Source organism: Zophobas morio, unplaced genomic scaffold (genome assembly GCF_036711695.1).
Source record: "Zophobas morio isolate AGI-343-1 ecotype UQ-CSIRO unplaced genomic scaffold, CSIRO_AGI_Zmor_V1 ptg000008l, whole genome shotgun sequence".
In the NCBI taxonomy this organism is placed as follows: domain Eukaryota; kingdom Metazoa; phylum Arthropoda; class Insecta; order Coleoptera; family Tenebrionidae; genus Zophobas; species Zophobas morio.
The window spans coordinates 9,767,087-9,784,571 of NW_026972113.1; the positions used below are offsets into that span (position 1 = coordinate 9,767,087).

Here is a 17,485-nt window from a genome sequence, read left to right on the forward strand (position 1 = left end):
AAACGTCAAATTGCAGCGCCATCTACAACAACCGTTACACTATTAATGACATTTCACAAATGTCAATTTACGTGGCGCGAACTTCAAAATCATAGTTCAAAATTCAACCAATTATCACACAAATAAAACAACTTTTTACTTTATAAAACTTTATTTAAGCTCCGGCTACACCAATTAACCTTGTTTCTGAGCAAGCTCCTTCGCCTTCGCTCTCTCGATCTTCGCAATCCTGGCAGCCGACTTCGACCCCAAAATACCGCCGCCCCAGTGACGCCTAATTTCGTCAGCACGGTCATTGAAGTTGGTCTTAACCACCTCAATAATCTTGGTGAGGTTGCTCCTATCACCCGACTCAATCTAAAAACCACACTTAATTACAAACAAACAAAAACACAGACAACCCTACCTTAGTCAGAGCGACCGCCGAGCACGTCTTCCTCCTAACCAACAACCCTAACCTCGCCTTGCCTTTAACAATACAGTAGGGGACCCCCATCTTCCTGCACAGCGCCGGCAGGAACAAAACCAGCTCGATGGGGTCCACGTCGTGCGCGATCACCACCAACTGTGCCTTTTTCTGCTCCACTAACTTGGTCACGGTGTTAGTGCCAGCCCGCAGAGTGTTGGGTCGCTTCTGGGGGGCTTCCTCTTTCTTCGCCACTTTGCTTTCAGCGGCGGCTTTCAACCTATTCTTCTTTTGGAGCTCAGTCTCGGGCCGATATTTCTCCAAAACTTTGAAAAGTTGAGTGGCGGTTTGCTTATCGAGGGTCTGGCGGAACTGGTTGATTGGTGGGGGCACCTTGAGACGCTTCTGTAAGACGGCTTTTTGTCGCTGGATGCGGATGTATTTGGGCCAGCGCACGAAACGAGACAAGTCGCGAGGGGGCTGGATGTCTTGGCCTACAACAACACATTGCACATGGGGGTAATTTGTGTCAATAAGTACGTACCGATGCCGAAATTTCGACTCCTTTTTTCAAAAAGGGGGTTCACCTCTTTTTTTTGTTCTACTTTCTTAACGGCGAGGGGGGCTGCCGCTACTTTCTTACCGGTCTTCTTCTTGGGCTGCAAATTAGTGTAAGTTTGAGGTTAGGTTTTAATTATTGTTACAAAAAACGAAAAATATAGACACTATTAATACAACAATCATTTTTACCTTCTTTTGAACCATAGTTGCGGCTTAAATTAACAACGATGCTTGTAAATAATCTGAATATTTACAAAAATACACGAATGAGGTCCGTGACTTGACAGACGACAGTCGTGAAAGAGAATGTTGTTGGGTTGGCAGCGCGCATGCGTGTTACACGGCGCCAAATTCAAACCACCTTTCTGTTAAAAACTTTATTCATTGCTCTCACAAATAATCGTATTGTGTCATTACAAGAAGTAAGGAGTTAAAGTCCTGCTCGGAATCACCCTTTCTGAGTCCGGTACGGCGTGGAAGAGTTTCGGTTCCACTTTATCCGTCGTCTGGAATTCTAAAATACTCGCAATGTTGCCACATCTGTAACAATAATTGGGGGCCGACCAAACCGTGATCAACTTATCATCAAACATGTACTTATAACCCTCGTGTACCAACTGGTGAGCCCTACAAATCAACGTGAGCGCGTTAATCTGCATAAAATCGTGAGTGACTTTGGCCCCGAACAAGTACCCAGCCCCCCTGGGACTGGACGACCATGTCTCCACATCCTCCGGGTCTGACCACACCAAATCGCAGAAAGCCCCCTTGTGAGGAATCTCCTGGTTTCTTTCCAAAGTCCGAATCTGGTCTACAGTTTTAATATCAGGACTTAGCCCCCCGTGGACACATAGAATTTTCTCGTCGATTAACGCCGCGACTGTGAGCAAGTCAAAAACCGAGCAACAGTATTTCCAAGCGTTCACATTCCCGTATTTCGTCAAACATTCGTCATAAAATCCATACACTTGAGTGATCTGGCGGCTCTCGTGGTTGCCCCTCAGTAGCGTAATTTTATCGGGATAGGCCGCTTTGAGAGTGAGCAGGCGGGTGAAAGTCTCCAGACTGTAGTAGCCCCGGTCGACGAAATCCCCCAGAAAAATGTAATTAGTGTCGGGGACTTGGCCCCCTCGTCTGAACAACTCCTCCAAATCGTAGAACTAAAACAACTAGTTATGGGGGTCACTAACGATTTTGGGTTACTCACTTGGCCATGGATATCCCCACACACTGTCACTGGAGTCGCGACTGGTTGGACGTTCGATTCCTCGAGAAGAATGTCGCATACGATATTGCACAGCTTTTTCAAGTCGTTCTCTGTTAAATATTTGCACTGCTTCGCTATGTCTATCCAGTTTTCGAGTTCAGAGTCTGAAGACATTGTCATGAACTGGAGTCCTGGTGCAGCGATAAGTTTGATCTGGCTGGACGACGAGGGGCGATTTTACCAAAACAAACGACAGAGAGGCGGTTCTTAGCCAATTTTGCTAAAAAACATAGTAAAAAGTGCAAAAAATCGTAAAAGTATAACGCAGAATATAATGGAGGTTATGTCAGACAATGACAAGAATGACAGTTGGATGGGTTTGAAACCGGCGTGAAGGTAGACCATTAAAAAACTGTTTTGTGTAAAAAATAAGTCAAGATTTACTTTTATTACAACGACAATTCTAATGTAAGCATTAATTAAACATTTTAGCTTGGTGACGAATTTTTCCTAGTGATTATTGTTGTTTTTGTTGCTAGAAAACGCAGGCGTACCAACGTTTCGTGGCTATCTTCGCAGTTGAATACACGTGCATTTTGTAGGTTAAGACGACTCTTGAGTGATTGTTAATTTTAAAATTCGCAATGCCTAAATCTAAAAGGGACAAAAAAAGTGAGTATTTTCGCTTAATCGTAGCACCATTCTTTAACCTGATTGTAGTTTCGTTGACCAAAACCGACAAAAAAGGTCTCGCTCTTAAGCAAAAAATCGTCGAAGATGTGCGAAATTGCGTCGAAAAGTACTCCAGCATTTACGTTTTTACGTTCAGCAACATGCGGAACGAGTTGATGAAAGACGTCCGAGAGCAGTGGAAACCCAGTCGGTTTTTCTTCGGTAAAAACAAAGTGATCGGGGTTGGACTAGGTAGAAACAAGGAGGAAGAAGTGGGGGACGATTTGCACAAAGTGAGTGGCCCCCTTGACTAAACATAGTAACTAATGGGTGATTTTTAGATCTCTAAGTGTTTGAAAGGACAGTGTGCCCTGCTCTTCACAGACAGCCCCAAAGACGAAGTTCTTGAGTGGTTTTCTAGTTACAGTTGTGAAGACTTCGCCCGCTCGGGGTGCACGGTTGGTAAAACAATTCAGTTGTCGGAAGGGCCGCTGAAAAAGTTTCCTCATTCAATGGAGCCGTACTTGAGACAGCTGGGATTGCCGACAAAGTTGGAAAAAGGGGTTGTAACGTTAATCAAAGACTACGAAGTGTGTAAGAAGGGGACTGTTTTGAGTCCAGAACAGGCTAAAATTTTGGAATATTTGGGACACAGATTGGCTACATTCAAGTTGGATTTGAGGGCTGGGTGGGTCAAGGGGACGGGTTTTGAGCGACTGGACGGACAAAATGAAGAAAAAGAACAAACAGACGACGAAATGGACGAATAAAGTAAATTTGTTGAATTTTTTGGGCGTTTTAATTCCGAGAAACCATAATCTGACGTATTTTATTTATATTTGGTTGGTAGTAACGTGGCCAACTTCAAACCGTACCACCCGTACTGCCCGTACCGTAGAACTAGCGATTTCTTCAAAGCGTTTAACGTTTTTTGACCAATTTGAGTGATCACTGAGACTGATTTTACCCCAAGTTCGATTTATAACTCATTTTTCGTGACTACTTTGTGACTCAGCGCTACCAACCTGAGCATCTGTCAACAACGTCACCCCCGATGAAACGTCATGTTTTCTATTTATCAAAAGCCGCATAATTAATCCACAAAACCCGATTCCACAAGTCTCCCGATGCTTGTAAGTGCCTGAATTGCCAAAACCGGCTTAAACGCGCCCCTTTTTAGCAAAAATGGCCACCAAGAAGGGGGCTGTCTCCGGACCCAAGCGCCAGTTCCGAGAAAAGATCGTCCAAATCTACGAAACCCTGTTCAAAGGAGACAACCTCCCGACTTCGAATTCGCAATTTTGGGACGAATTCTTCCTCCTTAGACCGAAGACCACTTACATTGACACCGAGATCCAGAAAATGTCGCAGGAGCAACTATTCCTAACGAAAGCCAACCTCAACCTACTAATCAATAACTGCATTGAAGCCCTGAGTGACCAGAACAACATCCGGGTGGTGTACTCCATGCAGACTCTGTGCGCCGTCATCCACGCCATTTTCCAGAAATCCAGTGAAGTCGAGTCGGATATTTTTTTAATCGGGTTTGAGAACTCGGCTGAGAAAGTGCAGCTGTTGTTGTCGGCGTGCCAGAAATTCCTTGAAGGTAAATTTTTACGAACGAGTTAATCGGTTGTAGAGTGAAGGAGGTGTTGCAGGCGACAGCGCCAGCGTGTTGAAGAGCTTGTCCTTGAAGTTGTTGTTGATCCTCGTCACGCGGACCGACAACATCAACGAGAACAGTCTGGTCGAATACGTAATAAACACGTCGCTTTTCGAGTGTCTTTTGAAACTCGTTTGTCACACACAAACGCGTCAAGTCCACGGTTACGACGTTGTTCTTTTGCTGACTCTGCTCGTAAATTATCGAAAGTACGACGCGGCGAACCCATACGTTGTTAAACTGTCGATTTTAGATGATGAGTTGGCTTTAAACGGGTACGGACAGGTCATCACGAACTCGCTTTGTGATTTCTGCAGCCAGTTCAATCGAGAGTTGTTGGAGAACCAACACACGTCGTGGTTGTCGTCGCTCACGACGATGGTTGGGAATATTTTTATTTCGGAGGAGGGGGTGTTGAGGACGCAGCAGATGCGGGCTAATAACGCTTACTTGTTGGCGTTCTACGAAGCCATCCATTTGAATAGGAACTTTATCACCACGCTGGCCCACACGCAGATCGACGGCAGCTCCCCACCGTCTCCCATCAATACCCTGAGCCCTGGCTCCAGTCCTGCTGACGTTACGGTCAATTTAAATTCGCAACCGTCGAATCTGTTGGTGATTTTTTTCCAGTACTGGTGAGTAGTAGCATTGTTTAAGTGTACAGGGTGTCCCAGAATTGTTGCCATTGCTAATGAATTACAACATAGAAAATAAGATAAGTCAGTGAATTGGAGAAAGGAGGTGGGCGGGGCTAAATTTAGCTTTCTTCTAGTTTTATGGGCAAGCAGTAGCCCCGCCCACCCACCCATTCTTCGTTCCAGTGACTACTCTTAATATTGTTCAGTCCTACTTTAGCAGTTTTAGCCGCGCCCACCCACCCTTTTTTTTCTCAGAGGATACGTCATTTACCAAAATCGAATTTTATTTTTTATAATTTTTGAAACTTCCAGAAGTTTCAGATTTTCTAAATGCTATAAAAATATCAGTCTTCGGATATGCCAGAAATCCACTTCCAAAAAATCGAAAATATCCAAAACAACCAAAAATCCGAAAATAAAATAAGCAAAAAATACTAATTATTATAAAAAAAAATCGGAAACATTTAATAAATCCAAAAAGTTTAGAAGTTTAAAAGAATCAAAAAAGCCAAACAAATTCAAATGAACCCAAAGTAATCATTTTTCGTTTATTGGATTTTAAAAGTTTGTTTTTCGATTGTCATTTTTCGTTCTTTGAGTTTTTCGATTTTTCAATTTTCATTCCAATAATTCAAAAAATCGAAAACATCCAAAATATTTAAAAAATCTAACAAATCCAAGAAACACAGGTAATTCAAACAAAAATCAAGCAATCCAATAATTTTAAAAAATCCAAAGATCCAAAAAAGCCAAATATAACAATACTAAAAAAAATCCAAAAAATCCTATCAATCCAAAAAATAAAAATATCCAAAATCCAAAAAGCCCAAGAAATGCAAGAAACCCAAGTAACTCAAAATAGCCAATAATCCAAAAAAGTCGAAAATATCCAGGAAATTAAAAAACATCAAAAAATCAATGAATATACAAATTTAAAAATATCAAAAAGTCCAAGAAACAAAACACTTTGAAAAATTCAATAATTCCAAAAATCCAAAAAAATATATAAAGTAGCTGTACAAAAAATTAAAAATAAAAAAGCAAAAAATAACAATTATACAAAAAATCGAAATAAATTGAATAAATCGCAAAACAAAAAAAATAAAATATCCAAAATTCAAGAATTAAAAAAAAAATCCGAAAAATTGGAAGAATTCAAAAAATGCAAAAAATTTCCAAACATTTGCAATTTTAAAATCTGCAAACTTGAAATTTTGAGATTTATTTTTTTTTTATTTTAGGGAATTTTCGTAATTTAAAAATTTGTAGAATATTCAGATTTTCCAGAATAGCCCAATTAATTAATGTTCCTAGAAATTATGAAAATCTTAAACTCAAAGGACTCAAACATTGAAAAGGTTTTTAAAATTAGATTTCTTGTATTCGGGATATATTTTTTAAATTTTTGCAATTTTTTGGAATATTTTGTGTTTTTTGATTTTTTTTGGATTTTTTTAGATTTTTTTGGATTTTTTGGATTTATTTAGATTTTTTTTTTGTCTTTTTGGACTTCTGTGGATGTATTGGATTTTTTTGGGGTTTTCGGATTTATTCAGTTTATTTCGATTTTTTGAATAGTTGTTATTTTTTACAATTTTTGTATTTTTTGGATACTTAATTTTTTTTTAGATTTTTGGAATTGTTTAGTTTTTTGAGTTTCTTGGAATTTACTTTACTTTCCTTATTAAATTTTTTGTATTGTTTTTGATTTTTTGGATTCAAGATTTTTAAGTTTTGCAATTTTTGGAATTACATATTTGCATTTTTTTAAATCTCCCAATTTTTCCAATTTTTAAAAAAATTTTGAATTTTGGATATTTTAATTTTTTTTCGATTTTTTTGGGAATTTATTTTTGGTGTTTTGGAGTTTTTTTTTATGATTTTTGCTTTTTTCTATTTTTTATGTTTGTATTTTTTAATGTTTTTTTAGGTTTTTTATTTTTAAGGATTTTTGCTGATTTTTTTGGATTTTGTTAGATTTTTTGGTATTTTGTTGCGTTTTTAATTTTTTGGTATTTTCTGTTTTTTTTATTAATTTTTTTTATTTTGAGTGTTTTTTCTTTTAATTTTTTGAATATTTATTGAATTTTGTTGCATTCTTTTTATTTTGTTTTTTGGATTTTTTTTGAATAATTTTCGGATTTTTTGGGATTTCTTAGGATCTCTTTGGATTTTTTTCTGGATTTGTTGGATTTTTTTGGGGTTTTTTGTTTTTTTTTTATTTTTTTGGACTTCTTTGGATTTATTAGATTTTCTTGGGGTTTTTATATTTATTCAATTTCGAATTTTTGGATAGTTGTTATTTTTTGCTTTTTTTTACAAGTTTTCTATTTTTTGGTTACTTTATTTTTTTTAGATTATTGGAATTATTGAATTTCCTGAGTTTTTTGAGTTTCTTGGAATTTACTTTACTTTCCTTTTTAAGTTTTTTGTATTATTTTTGATTTTATGGATTCAGGATTTTTTAAGTTTTGCAATTTTTGGAATTACATATTTGTATTTTTTAAATCTCCCAATTTTTCGATTTAAAAAAATTTTTGAATTTCGTATATTTTAATTTTTTTCGATTATTTTGGGATTTTGGGGTTTTTTTATTTGTTTTTTTTTATATTTTTAATTTTTGTATTTTTTTAATTTAAGGTTTTTTATTTTTAAGGATTTTTGCTGATTTTTTGGATTTCGTTAGATTTTTTGGTATTATGTTAGATTTTTAAGTATTCTGATTTTTTTTTTGATTTTGTGTTTTTTTTTTAATTTTTTGAATATCTGTTGGATTTAGTTGAATTTTTTTGTTGGTTTTTTATTTTGTTGTTTTTTTGGATGTTTTAAAATAATTTTCGGATTTTTTGGGGTTTCTTAGGATCTATTTGGATTTTTTTCTGGATTTGTTGGATTTATTTGTTTTTTTTTTTAATTTTTTGGACTTTGGATTTATTGGATTTTCTTGGGGTTCTTATGTTTATTCAATCTATTTCGAGTTTTTGGATAGTTGTTATTTTTTGCTTTTTTTACAATTTTTGTATTTTTTGGATACTTTATTTTTTTTAGATTATTGGAATGATTGAATTTCCTGAGTTTTTTGAGTTTCTTGGAATTTACTTTATTTTCCTTTTTCAGTTTTTTGTATTATTTTTGATTTTTTGGATTCAGGATTTTTTAAGTTTTGCAATTTTTGGAATTACATATTTGTATTTTTTAAATCTCCCAATTTTTCGATTTTTAAAAATTTTTGAATTTTGTATATTTTAATTTTTTTCGATTTTTTTGGGATTTATATTTGGTGTTTTTGAGGTTTTTTTTTTGTTTTTTTTTATATTTTCGATTTTTGTATTTTTTTTAATTTAAGGTTTTTTATTTTTAAGGATTTTTGCTGATTTTTTGGATTTCTTAGATTTTTTGGTATTTTGTTGGGTTTTTAAATTTTTTGGTATTTTTTTTATTTTGTGTTTTTTTTTCTAAATTTTTGGATATCTAGTGGATTTTGTTGGTTTTTTATTTTGTTGTTTTTTGGATTTTTTTGAATAATTTTCGGATTTTTTTAGGATTTCTTAGGATCGCTTTGGATTTTTCCTGGATTTGTTGGATTTGAGTTTTTTGTTTTTTTTTAATTTTTTGGACTTCTTTGGATTTATTAGATTTTCTTGGGGTTTTTAGATTTATTCAATTTCGAATTTTTGGATAGTTGTTATTTTTTGCTTTTTTTACAATTTTTGTATTTTTTGGATACTTTATTTTTTTTTTAGATTATTGGAATTATTGAATTTCCTGAGTTTTTTGAGTTTCTTGGAATTTACTTTACTTTCCTTTTTAAGTTTTTTGTATTATTTTTGATTTTTTGGATTCAGGATTTTTTAAGTTTAGCAATTTTTGGAATTACATATTTGTATTTTTTAAATCTCCCAATTTTTCGATTTTTAAAATTTTTTGAATTTTGTATATTTTAATTTTTTTCGATTTTTTTGGGAATTTATATTGGGTGTTTTGAGGTTTTTTTATTTTTGTTTTTTTTTTGTATTTTTAATTTTTGTATTTTTTTAATGTTTTTTAAGGTTTTTTATTTTCAAGGATTTTTGCTGATTTTTTGGATTTCGTTAGATTTTTTGGTATTTTGTTGGGTTTTAAAATTTTTTGGTATTTTTTTTATTTTGTGTTTTTTTTTTAATTTTTGGATTTTGTTGGTTTTTTATTTTGTTGTTTTTTGGATTTTTTTGAATAATTTTCGGATTTTTTTAGGATTTCTTAGGATCGCTTTGGATTTTTTCTGGATTTGTTGGATTTATTTGTTTTTTTTTTTTTAATTTTTTGGACTTCTTTGGATTTGCTGGATTTTCTTGGGGTTTTTGGGTTTATTCAATTTATTTCGATTTTTTGGATAGTTATTTTTTGCTTGTTTTCCAATTTTTGTATTTTTTTGTTATTTTTTTTTTTAGATTTTTGGAATCATTGAATTTCCTGAGTTTTTTGGTTTCTTGAGTTTCTTAGATTTTTGTTTTGCTGCATTTTGTAAATTTATTGATTTTTTTTATACATTTTTTGGACAATTGGAAATGAGTTTTTTGGGTTTCTTGGATTTTACTTTACTTTATCAATTTTTTCGATTTTTTGGATTTAGGAAATTTTTTTAATTTTTGCACGTTTTTAAAATTGTATTTTTTGAATTTTCCCAATTTTTCGGATTTTTTTTAATTCTTGAATTTTGGATATTTTAATTTTTTTTCGATTTTTTTGGGAATTTATTTTTGGTATTTTGGAGGTTTTTTAATGATTTTTGTTTTTTTTGTATTTTTAATTTTTTGTATTTTTTAATGATTTTTTAGGTTTTTTATTTTCAAGGATTTTTGCTGATTTTTTTGGATTTTGTTAGATTTTTTGACATTTTGTTGGATTTTTAAATTTTTTGGTATTTTCTGTTTTTTTATTTTTTTATTTTGATTTTTTTTTTATTTTTTGAATATTGGATTTTGTTGAATTTTTTTTTATTTTGTGGATTTATTATTTTGTTGTTTTTTGGATTTTTTTGAATACTTTTCGGGGATTTTTTGGGATTTCTAGGATCTCTTTGGATTTTTTCTGGATTTGTTGGATTTATTTGGGTTTTTTCTTTTAATTTTTTGGATATCTTTGGATTAATTGGATTTATTGGATTTTCTTGGGGTTTTTAAGTTTATCCAATTTATTTCGATTTTTTGGATAGTTATTTTTTGCTTTTTTCGAATTTTTGTTTTTTTTGGAATTATTGAATTTCCTGAGTTTTTTGAGTTTCTTGGATTTTTGTTTTGCTGCATTTTGTAAATTGATTAATTTTTTTTTATAAATTTTTGGATTTTTTGGGATTTTAGGATCTCTTTGGATTTTTTCTGGATTTGTTGCATTTATTTGGGTTTTTTGTTTTTTTTTTTTTTAATTTTTTGGGCTTCTTTGGATTTATTGGATTTTCTTGGGGTTTTTAGGTTTCTTCAATTTATTTCGATTTTTTGGATAGCTGTTATTTTTTGCTTTTTTTCCAATTTTTGTATTTTTTGGATACTTAATTTTTTTAGATTTTTGGAATGATTGAATTTTTTGAGTTTCTTGGATTTTTGTTTAGCTGCATTTTGTAAATTTATTGATATTTTTACTTTACTTTTTTTCAATTTTTCAACTTTTCGAATTAAAGAATGGAAAAAATACAAAATTGTAAAAGAGAAAAATCAAAAATGAAAAACGAAAAAGTATGAAAGATCTAAAAATTATACATCAAGAACTTGAAAAATTGAAGAAACGTAAAATTGAAAAATGAAGAATTTGAATTGATCGAAAACTTCCGAAAAATCCAAAAACCCCAAGAAATGTAGGAAAAAGAATTCAAAAAATCCAAAGATCCAAAAAAGCCAAACATATAAAAATACTGAAATACTTTCTTTGCTAACGCTCAGGAAGTAAAAAAATCCCAAAAATCCAATCAATCCAAAAAATAAAAATATCCAAAATCCAAAAAACCCAAGAAATGCAAGAAATCCAAGTAACTCAAAATTGCCAATAATCCAAAAAAATCGAAAATATCCAGGAAATTAAAAAACATCAAAAAATCATGAATTTACAATGTTACATACAAATAATATATATCAAAAAATCCAAGAAACTCAAAAAATTCATTAATTCCAAAAATACAAAAAAATATAGCATCCAAAAAATTCAAAAATTGGAAAATAAAAAAGCAAAAAATAACAACTATCCAAAAAATCGAAATAAATTGAATAAATCTGAAAACCCAAAGAAAATCCAATAAATCCAAAGAAATCCAAAAAAATCGAAGAAAATCCAAAAAAATCCAAAAGAAAAACAAAAAAATCCAAAACAATTAAAATATACAAAATTCAAGAATTAAAACAAAATCCGAAAAATTGGAAGAATTGAACAACTGCAAAAAATTCCAAAAAATTCAAAAATTAAAAAAAATATCCTAAATCCAAAAAATCGAAAAAATTGCGAAAGTAAAGTAAAAAAATCAATGAATTTACAAAATGCAGCAAAACAAAAATCCAAGAAACTCAAAAAATTCAATAATTCCAAAAATCTAAAAAAATTAAGTATCCAAACAAAAATTGGAAAAAAGCAAAAAATAACAGCTATCCAAATAAACTTATAAACCCCAAGAAAATCCAATAAATCCAATTAATCCAAAGATGTCCAAAAAATTAAAAGAAAAAACCCAAATAAATCCAACAAATCCAGAAAAAATCCAAAGATATCCTAAGAAATCCCAAAAAATCCGAAAATTATTCAAAAAAAATCCAAAAAACAACAAAATAATAAAATCCACAAATTAAAAAAAAATCCAACAAAATCCAATATTCAAAAAATAAAAAAAAACAAAATTAAAAAAACAGAAATTACCAAAAAATTAATAAATTTCCAACAAAATAACCAAAAATCTAACAAAATCCAAAAAAATCAGCAAAAATCCTTGAAAATAAAAAACCTAAAAAATCATTAAAAAATACAAAAATAAAAAATACAAAAAAAAACAAAAATTAAAAACCTCCAAAACACCAAAAATAAATTCCCAAAAAAATCTAAAAAAATTAAAATATCTAAAATTCAAGAATTAAAAAAAATCCGAAAAATTGGGAGAATTCAAAAAATCCAAAAAATTTCAAAAACTTGCAAAAATTAAAAAAATCTCCTAAATCCAAAAAATCGAAAAAATTGACAAAGTAAAGTAAAATCCAAGAAGCCCAAGAAACTCATTTCCAATTATCCAAAAAATTTATAAAAAAAATCAAAGAATTTTCAAAATGCAGCAAAACAAAAATCCAAGAAACTCAAGAAACTCAAAAAACTCAGGAAATTCAATAATTCCAAAAATCTAAAAAAAATAAAGTATCCAAAAAATACAAAAATTGGAAAAAAAGCAAAAAATAACTATTCAAAAAATCGAAATAAATTGAATAAACTTAAAAAACCCACGAAAATCCAATAAATCCAAAGAAGTCCGAAAAATTAAAAAAAAAACAAATAAATCCCAACAAATCCAGAAAAAATCCAAAGAGATCCTAAGAAATCCTAAAAAAATCCGAAAATTATTCAAAAAAATCCAAAAAACAACAAAAAAATCCAACAAAATCCAATAGATATTGAAAAAATTAAAAAAACCACACAAAATAAAAAAAAAATACCAAAAAATTTAAAAATCCAACAAAATACCAAAAAATCTAACGAAATCCAAAAAATCAGCAAAAATCCTTAAAAATAAAAAACCTTAAATTAAAAAAATACAAAAATTAAAAATACAAAAAAAAAACAAAAATAAAAAACCTCAAAAACACCAAATATAAATCCCAAAATAATCGAAAAAAAATAAAATATACAAAATTCAAAAATTTTTAAAAATCGAAAAATTGGGAGATTTAAAAAATACAAATATGTAATTCCAAAAATTGCAAAACTTAAAACATCCTGAATCCAAAAAATCAAAAATAATACAAAAAACTTAAAAAGGAAAGTAAAGTAAATTCCAAGAAATTCAAAACACTCAGGAAATTCAATAATTCCAATAATCTAAAAAAAATAAAGTATCCAAAAATTACAAAAATTGTAAAAAAAGCAAAAAATAACAACTATCCAAAAACTCGAAATAGATTGAATAAACTTAAGAACTCCAAGAAAATCCAATAAATCCAAAGTCCAAAAAATTAAAAAAAAAACCCAAATTAATCCAACAAATCCAGAAAAAAATCCAAATAGATCCTAAGAAACCCCAAAAAATCCGAAAATTATTTAAAAAAATCCAAAAAAACAACAAAATAAAAAACCAACAAAAAATCCAACAAAATCCAATAGATATTCAAAAAATTAAAAAAAAACACACAAAATAAAAAAAAAATCAAAATATTTAAAAATTAACAAAATACCAAAAAATCAGCAAAAATCCTTAAAAATAAAAAACCTCAAAAAGAAAAAAATTAAAATATACAAAATTCAAAAATTTTTAAAAATCGAAATATTGGGAGATTTACAAAATACATACAAATATGTAATTCCAAAAATTGCAAAACTTAAAAAATCCTGAATCCAAAAAATCAAAAATTATACAAAAAACTTAAAAAGGAAAGTAAAGTAAATTCCAAGAAACTCAAAAAATTAAATGATTCCAAAAATCTAAAAAAAAAAAAAATAAAGTATCCAAAAAATACAAAAATTGTAAAAAAAAGCAAAACAACTATTCAAAAAATCGAAATAAACTGAATAAATCCTAAAACCCCAAAAAAATCCAATACATCCAAAGAAGTCCAAAAAGACAAAATAAATCCAGACAAATCGAAAAAATCTAAAAAAATCAAAAAAAAAATTCAAAAATACAAAATATTCCAAAAAATTGCAAAAATTTAAAAAATATATCCCGAATACAATACATTTTTCAATTTTACGTTTCTTCAATTTTTCAAGTTCTTGATGTATAATTTTTAGATCTTTCATACTTTTTCGTTTTTCATTTTTGATTTTTCTCTTTTACAATTTTGTATTTTTTCCATTCTTTAATTCGAAAAGTTGAAAAATTGAAAAATTAAAAATCGGAGAACTATAAAAATCGGAAAAAATGAAAAATCGAAAAACTCAAAAAACTTTTAAAATCCAATAAATGAAAAATAGTTTTTTGGATTTATTCAATTTTTTGTTTATTTTATTTTCGGATGTTTGGATATATTGGATATTTTCGATCTTTTGGAAGTGGATTTCTTGAGTTTTTCGAATTAACTGCATTTTTTAGATTTATTGAATTTTACAAATGTGTTTTTTCGGATTTTGTAAATTGCAATCCGAAAAATTGAAGAAATGAAAAACGAAAAACCGAAAAATTGACAAATAGGGTGGGTGGGCGGGGCTAAAACTTCTTAAAATGGGACTGAATAATAAGAATAATGCGAATTATCGTTCACTTCGTGACGGGTAACATGCCATTCACGCCAATGGTGCCAATTCTGCGACACCCTGTATTATATTTGTACAGTCTAATAAAAATTTTACAAAGTTCGATCGTAATGCAAGACACCAAGAGTGACGCCGGTTCGAACACCGTGAAGCTGTGCTTCCTAATTTTGTGTTGCATCACCGAGGACCAGTACGCGAACTCGCTGATGCACGACGTGGGTCTAGCCTTTAAAGTGTGCCTACACAAGTTACCGATGCGCCACAGGAAGGTCTCCCCGGACCAGACCACCTCGACGCAACCTTTAGTGTGTTCGTTGTTGGGTAATAACCACCGCAATGTCAAACAAACCAGTCAAACTTAACCGTAGATCTCCTGGTGGAGTTCTTCCTGAGCCACATGATGAAGAAGTTCCCCCTGGAGTTGTACACGTTGTGTATCAGCGTGCTCCAGCGCATCCTCTGCTACCAGAAACGGTGCAGAATCAGACTGAACTACGTTTGGAAGAACCTATGGACTGCGTTACTTCTAGTCTTACGATTTCTCTTGCAGCACGAAAACTACCTATCGAAAAAAATGAACATAATAGAGCTGTCGACGAAAATCATCAACATTTTTAATTTTTTTATCACGTACGGGGACACGTTCCTGCCGACGCCGGGCAGCTACGACGAGCTTTACTACGAATTAATCCGGATGCACCAGATTTTCGATAATCTATATTCAATGGGTAAGTGTAAGCAGTGTAAGTGTGGCTTTAGGGTGTGCGTTTCTGACACAACGTAATCCAATAGGCCTGCGCTACTCCACCACAGAGGGCGAACACAAGGACGCCGCCTTGAAACTCAACAACAGCCTGATCAACGTGCGGGCCATCATCAAGCACTTTTCGCCGAAAATCGAACAGTGGTTGATTTCCGCCAACTTGTCGACCCCCAGCGAACAACAAATTCTCGACGTTGTCAAAAAAAATTATGACAGTTTGACGTTGAAGTTGCAGGATTCGCTGGACCAGTATGACAGATACAGCGAAAAACCCGAACACGTGACTTTCTTCACCCACTTGATTAAAAGCATAGTGTCAGATACGTGCGGGAATATAGGCTTGGGGTTGGCCAACTTGCAAAAAAATGACTTTATAAGTAATGAATTAAAGTGATGTTTGTAAGAGAGTTTATTTATTTTCGGGGCGGCGGTCGTTCCAGGCGTTTTCGTACAGTCGGGGGTCGCTGATGCGTAAACTAGTGCGCTTGTAGAAGTAGTAGAAGATGGGGGTGACTGAAAAGTGAGGTTAGGTTTGGCTGAGTTCAGTAGTGTGTAATTACGGCTTTTTTGTACAACGAAGAGTGCGTAGAGGGGGCTGCTTGACCAAACAGGGTCACTGTTGTACAAAGTACAACAAAAACGCGATCAGGCTTAAGTGGAATTCAATTTTGAATTGATAAAAAATTTCCGAAAAATCTAAAAAACCCAAAAAATGCAGGAAAAAGAATTCAAGAATTCCAATAATTCAAAAAATCGAAAACATCCAAAATATTCAAAAAATCTAACAAATCCAAGAAACACAAGTAATTCAAACAAAAATCAAGCAATCCATTAATTTAAAAAATCCAAAGATCCAAAAAAGCCAAATATAACAAAAAAATCCAATCAATCCAAAAAATAAAAATATCAAAATCCAAAAAAACCCAAGAAATGCAAGAAACCCAAGTAACTCAAAATAGCCAATAATCCTAAAAATCGAAAATATCCAGGAAATTAAAAAACATAAAAAAATCAATGAATATACAAAATTAAAAATATCAAAAAGTCCAAGAATCAAAAAACTTTGGAAAATACAAAAATTGGAAAATGAAAAAAAAAAAGCCCAAGACACAAAAAACTTTGAAAAATTCAATAGTTCTAAAAATCCAAAAAAATATATAAAGTACCTATCAAAAAAATACGAAAATTGGAAAATAAAAAAGCAAAAATAACAATTATACAAAAAATGGAAATAAATTGAATAAACCGCAAAACTCCAAGAAAATCCAATAAATCCAAAACAGTCCAAAAAAACTCCAAAAGAAAAACAAAAAAAATCCAAAAAAATTAAAATATCCAAAATTCAAGAATTAAAAAATAAATATCCCAAATACAAAAAATCTAATTTTAAAAACCTTCTCAACGTCTGAGTTCTTAGAGTTTTCAGAGTCCTTTGAGTCTTAACTATCTTTCTAGTCATTCTGAAGTATCCAAAGATAATTAAGGCTCAAAGGACTCAAACGTTGAAAAGGTTTTTAAAATTAGATTTTTTGTATTCGGGATATATTTTTGAAATTTTTGCAATTTTTTGGAATATTTTGGGATTTTTTTTTGGATTTTTTTTAGCTTTTTGCATTTTTTGGATTTATTTAGATTTTTTTTTTGTTTTTTTGGACTTCTTTGGATATATTGGATTTTTTTGGGGTTTTCGGATTTATTCAATTTATTTGGATTTTTCGGATATTTGTTATTTTTTGCTTTTTCATTTTCTGATTTTTGTATTTTATGGATACTTTATATTTTTTGTATTGGAATTATTGAATTTCCTGAGTTTTTTGAGTTTCTTGAAATTTACTTTCCTTTTTAATTTTTTTTTGTTAGTTTTTTTGGATTCAGGATTTTTTAAGTTTTGCAATTTTTTGAATTACTTATTTCCATTTTTTTTAAATCTCCCAATTTTCCCGATTTAAAAAAAATTTTGGATATTAGTTTTTCTTCGATTTTTTGGGAATTTATTTTGGGTGTTTTGGAGGTTTTTTTATGATTTTTGTTTTTTTTGTATGTTTAATTTTTGTATTTTTTAATGTTTTTTAGGTTTTTTATTTTTAAGGATTTTTTTTCTGATTTTTTTGGGTTTTGTAAGATTTTTCTGGTATTTTGTTGGATTTTTTAATTTTTTGAA

The 17,485-nt window shown here is 30.7% G+C and overlaps 4 protein-coding genes across 5 annotated transcripts; 2 read left to right on the plus strand and 2 right to left on the minus strand.

Annotated features, from left to right (window-relative positions):
• Positions 1-132: 132 nt before the first annotated feature.
• On the minus strand, positions 133-1,280 carry LOC135125263 (large ribosomal subunit protein eL8). Its single transcript, XM_064050705.1, has 4 exons — positions 1,157-1,280; positions 951-1,065; positions 407-900; positions 133-357 (listed from the first exon to the last, which is right to left on the minus strand). Exons 1-4 carry the CDS (start codon positions 1,169-1,171, stop codon positions 175-177), a joined length of 807 nt encoding a protein of 268 aa, XP_063906775.1. The 5' UTR covers positions 1,172-1,280; the 3' UTR covers positions 133-174.
• A 49-nt stretch (positions 1,281-1,329) lies between these two features.
• On the minus strand, positions 1,330-2,527 carry LOC135125265 (serine/threonine-protein phosphatase 6 catalytic subunit). The gene is made up of 2 exons (XM_064050708.1): positions 2,175-2,527; positions 1,330-2,127 (listed from the first exon to the last, which is right to left on the minus strand). Exons 1-2 carry the CDS (start codon positions 2,352-2,354, stop codon positions 1,381-1,383), a joined length of 927 nt encoding a protein of 308 aa, XP_063906778.1. The 5' UTR covers positions 2,355-2,527; the 3' UTR covers positions 1,330-1,380.
• Positions 2,528-2,550: 23 nt separating this feature from the next.
• On the plus strand, positions 2,551-3,631 carry LOC135125266 (mRNA turnover protein 4 homolog). Its single transcript, XM_064050709.1, has 4 exons — positions 2,551-2,642; positions 2,714-2,846; positions 2,895-3,139; positions 3,188-3,631. The coding sequence occupies exons 2-4, from the start codon at positions 2,819-2,821 to the stop codon at positions 3,614-3,616; spliced, it is 702 nt and encodes a 233-aa protein (XP_063906779.1). The 5' UTR covers positions 2,551-2,642; positions 2,714-2,818; the 3' UTR covers positions 3,617-3,631.
• Positions 3,632-3,705: 74 nt separating this feature from the next.
• LOC135125264 (armadillo-like helical domain-containing protein 3) lies at positions 3,706-15,727 on the plus strand. 2 transcript variants are annotated; one of them, XM_064050706.1, is made up of 6 exons: positions 3,706-3,979; positions 4,027-4,452; positions 4,496-5,147; positions 14,662-14,882; positions 14,930-15,289; positions 15,354-15,727. In XM_064050706.1, the coding sequence occupies exons 2-6, from the start codon at positions 4,032-4,034 to the stop codon at positions 15,716-15,718; spliced, it is 2,019 nt and encodes a 672-aa protein (XP_063906776.1). In that variant the 5' UTR covers positions 3,706-3,979; positions 4,027-4,031; the 3' UTR covers positions 15,719-15,727. The 2 variants fall into 2 exon arrangements, with proteins under 2 accessions (XP_063906776.1, XP_063906777.1); XM_064050707.1 differs by having other exon boundaries at positions 4,505-5,147.
• The last annotated feature ends 1,758 nt before the right edge of the window (positions 15,728-17,485 follow it).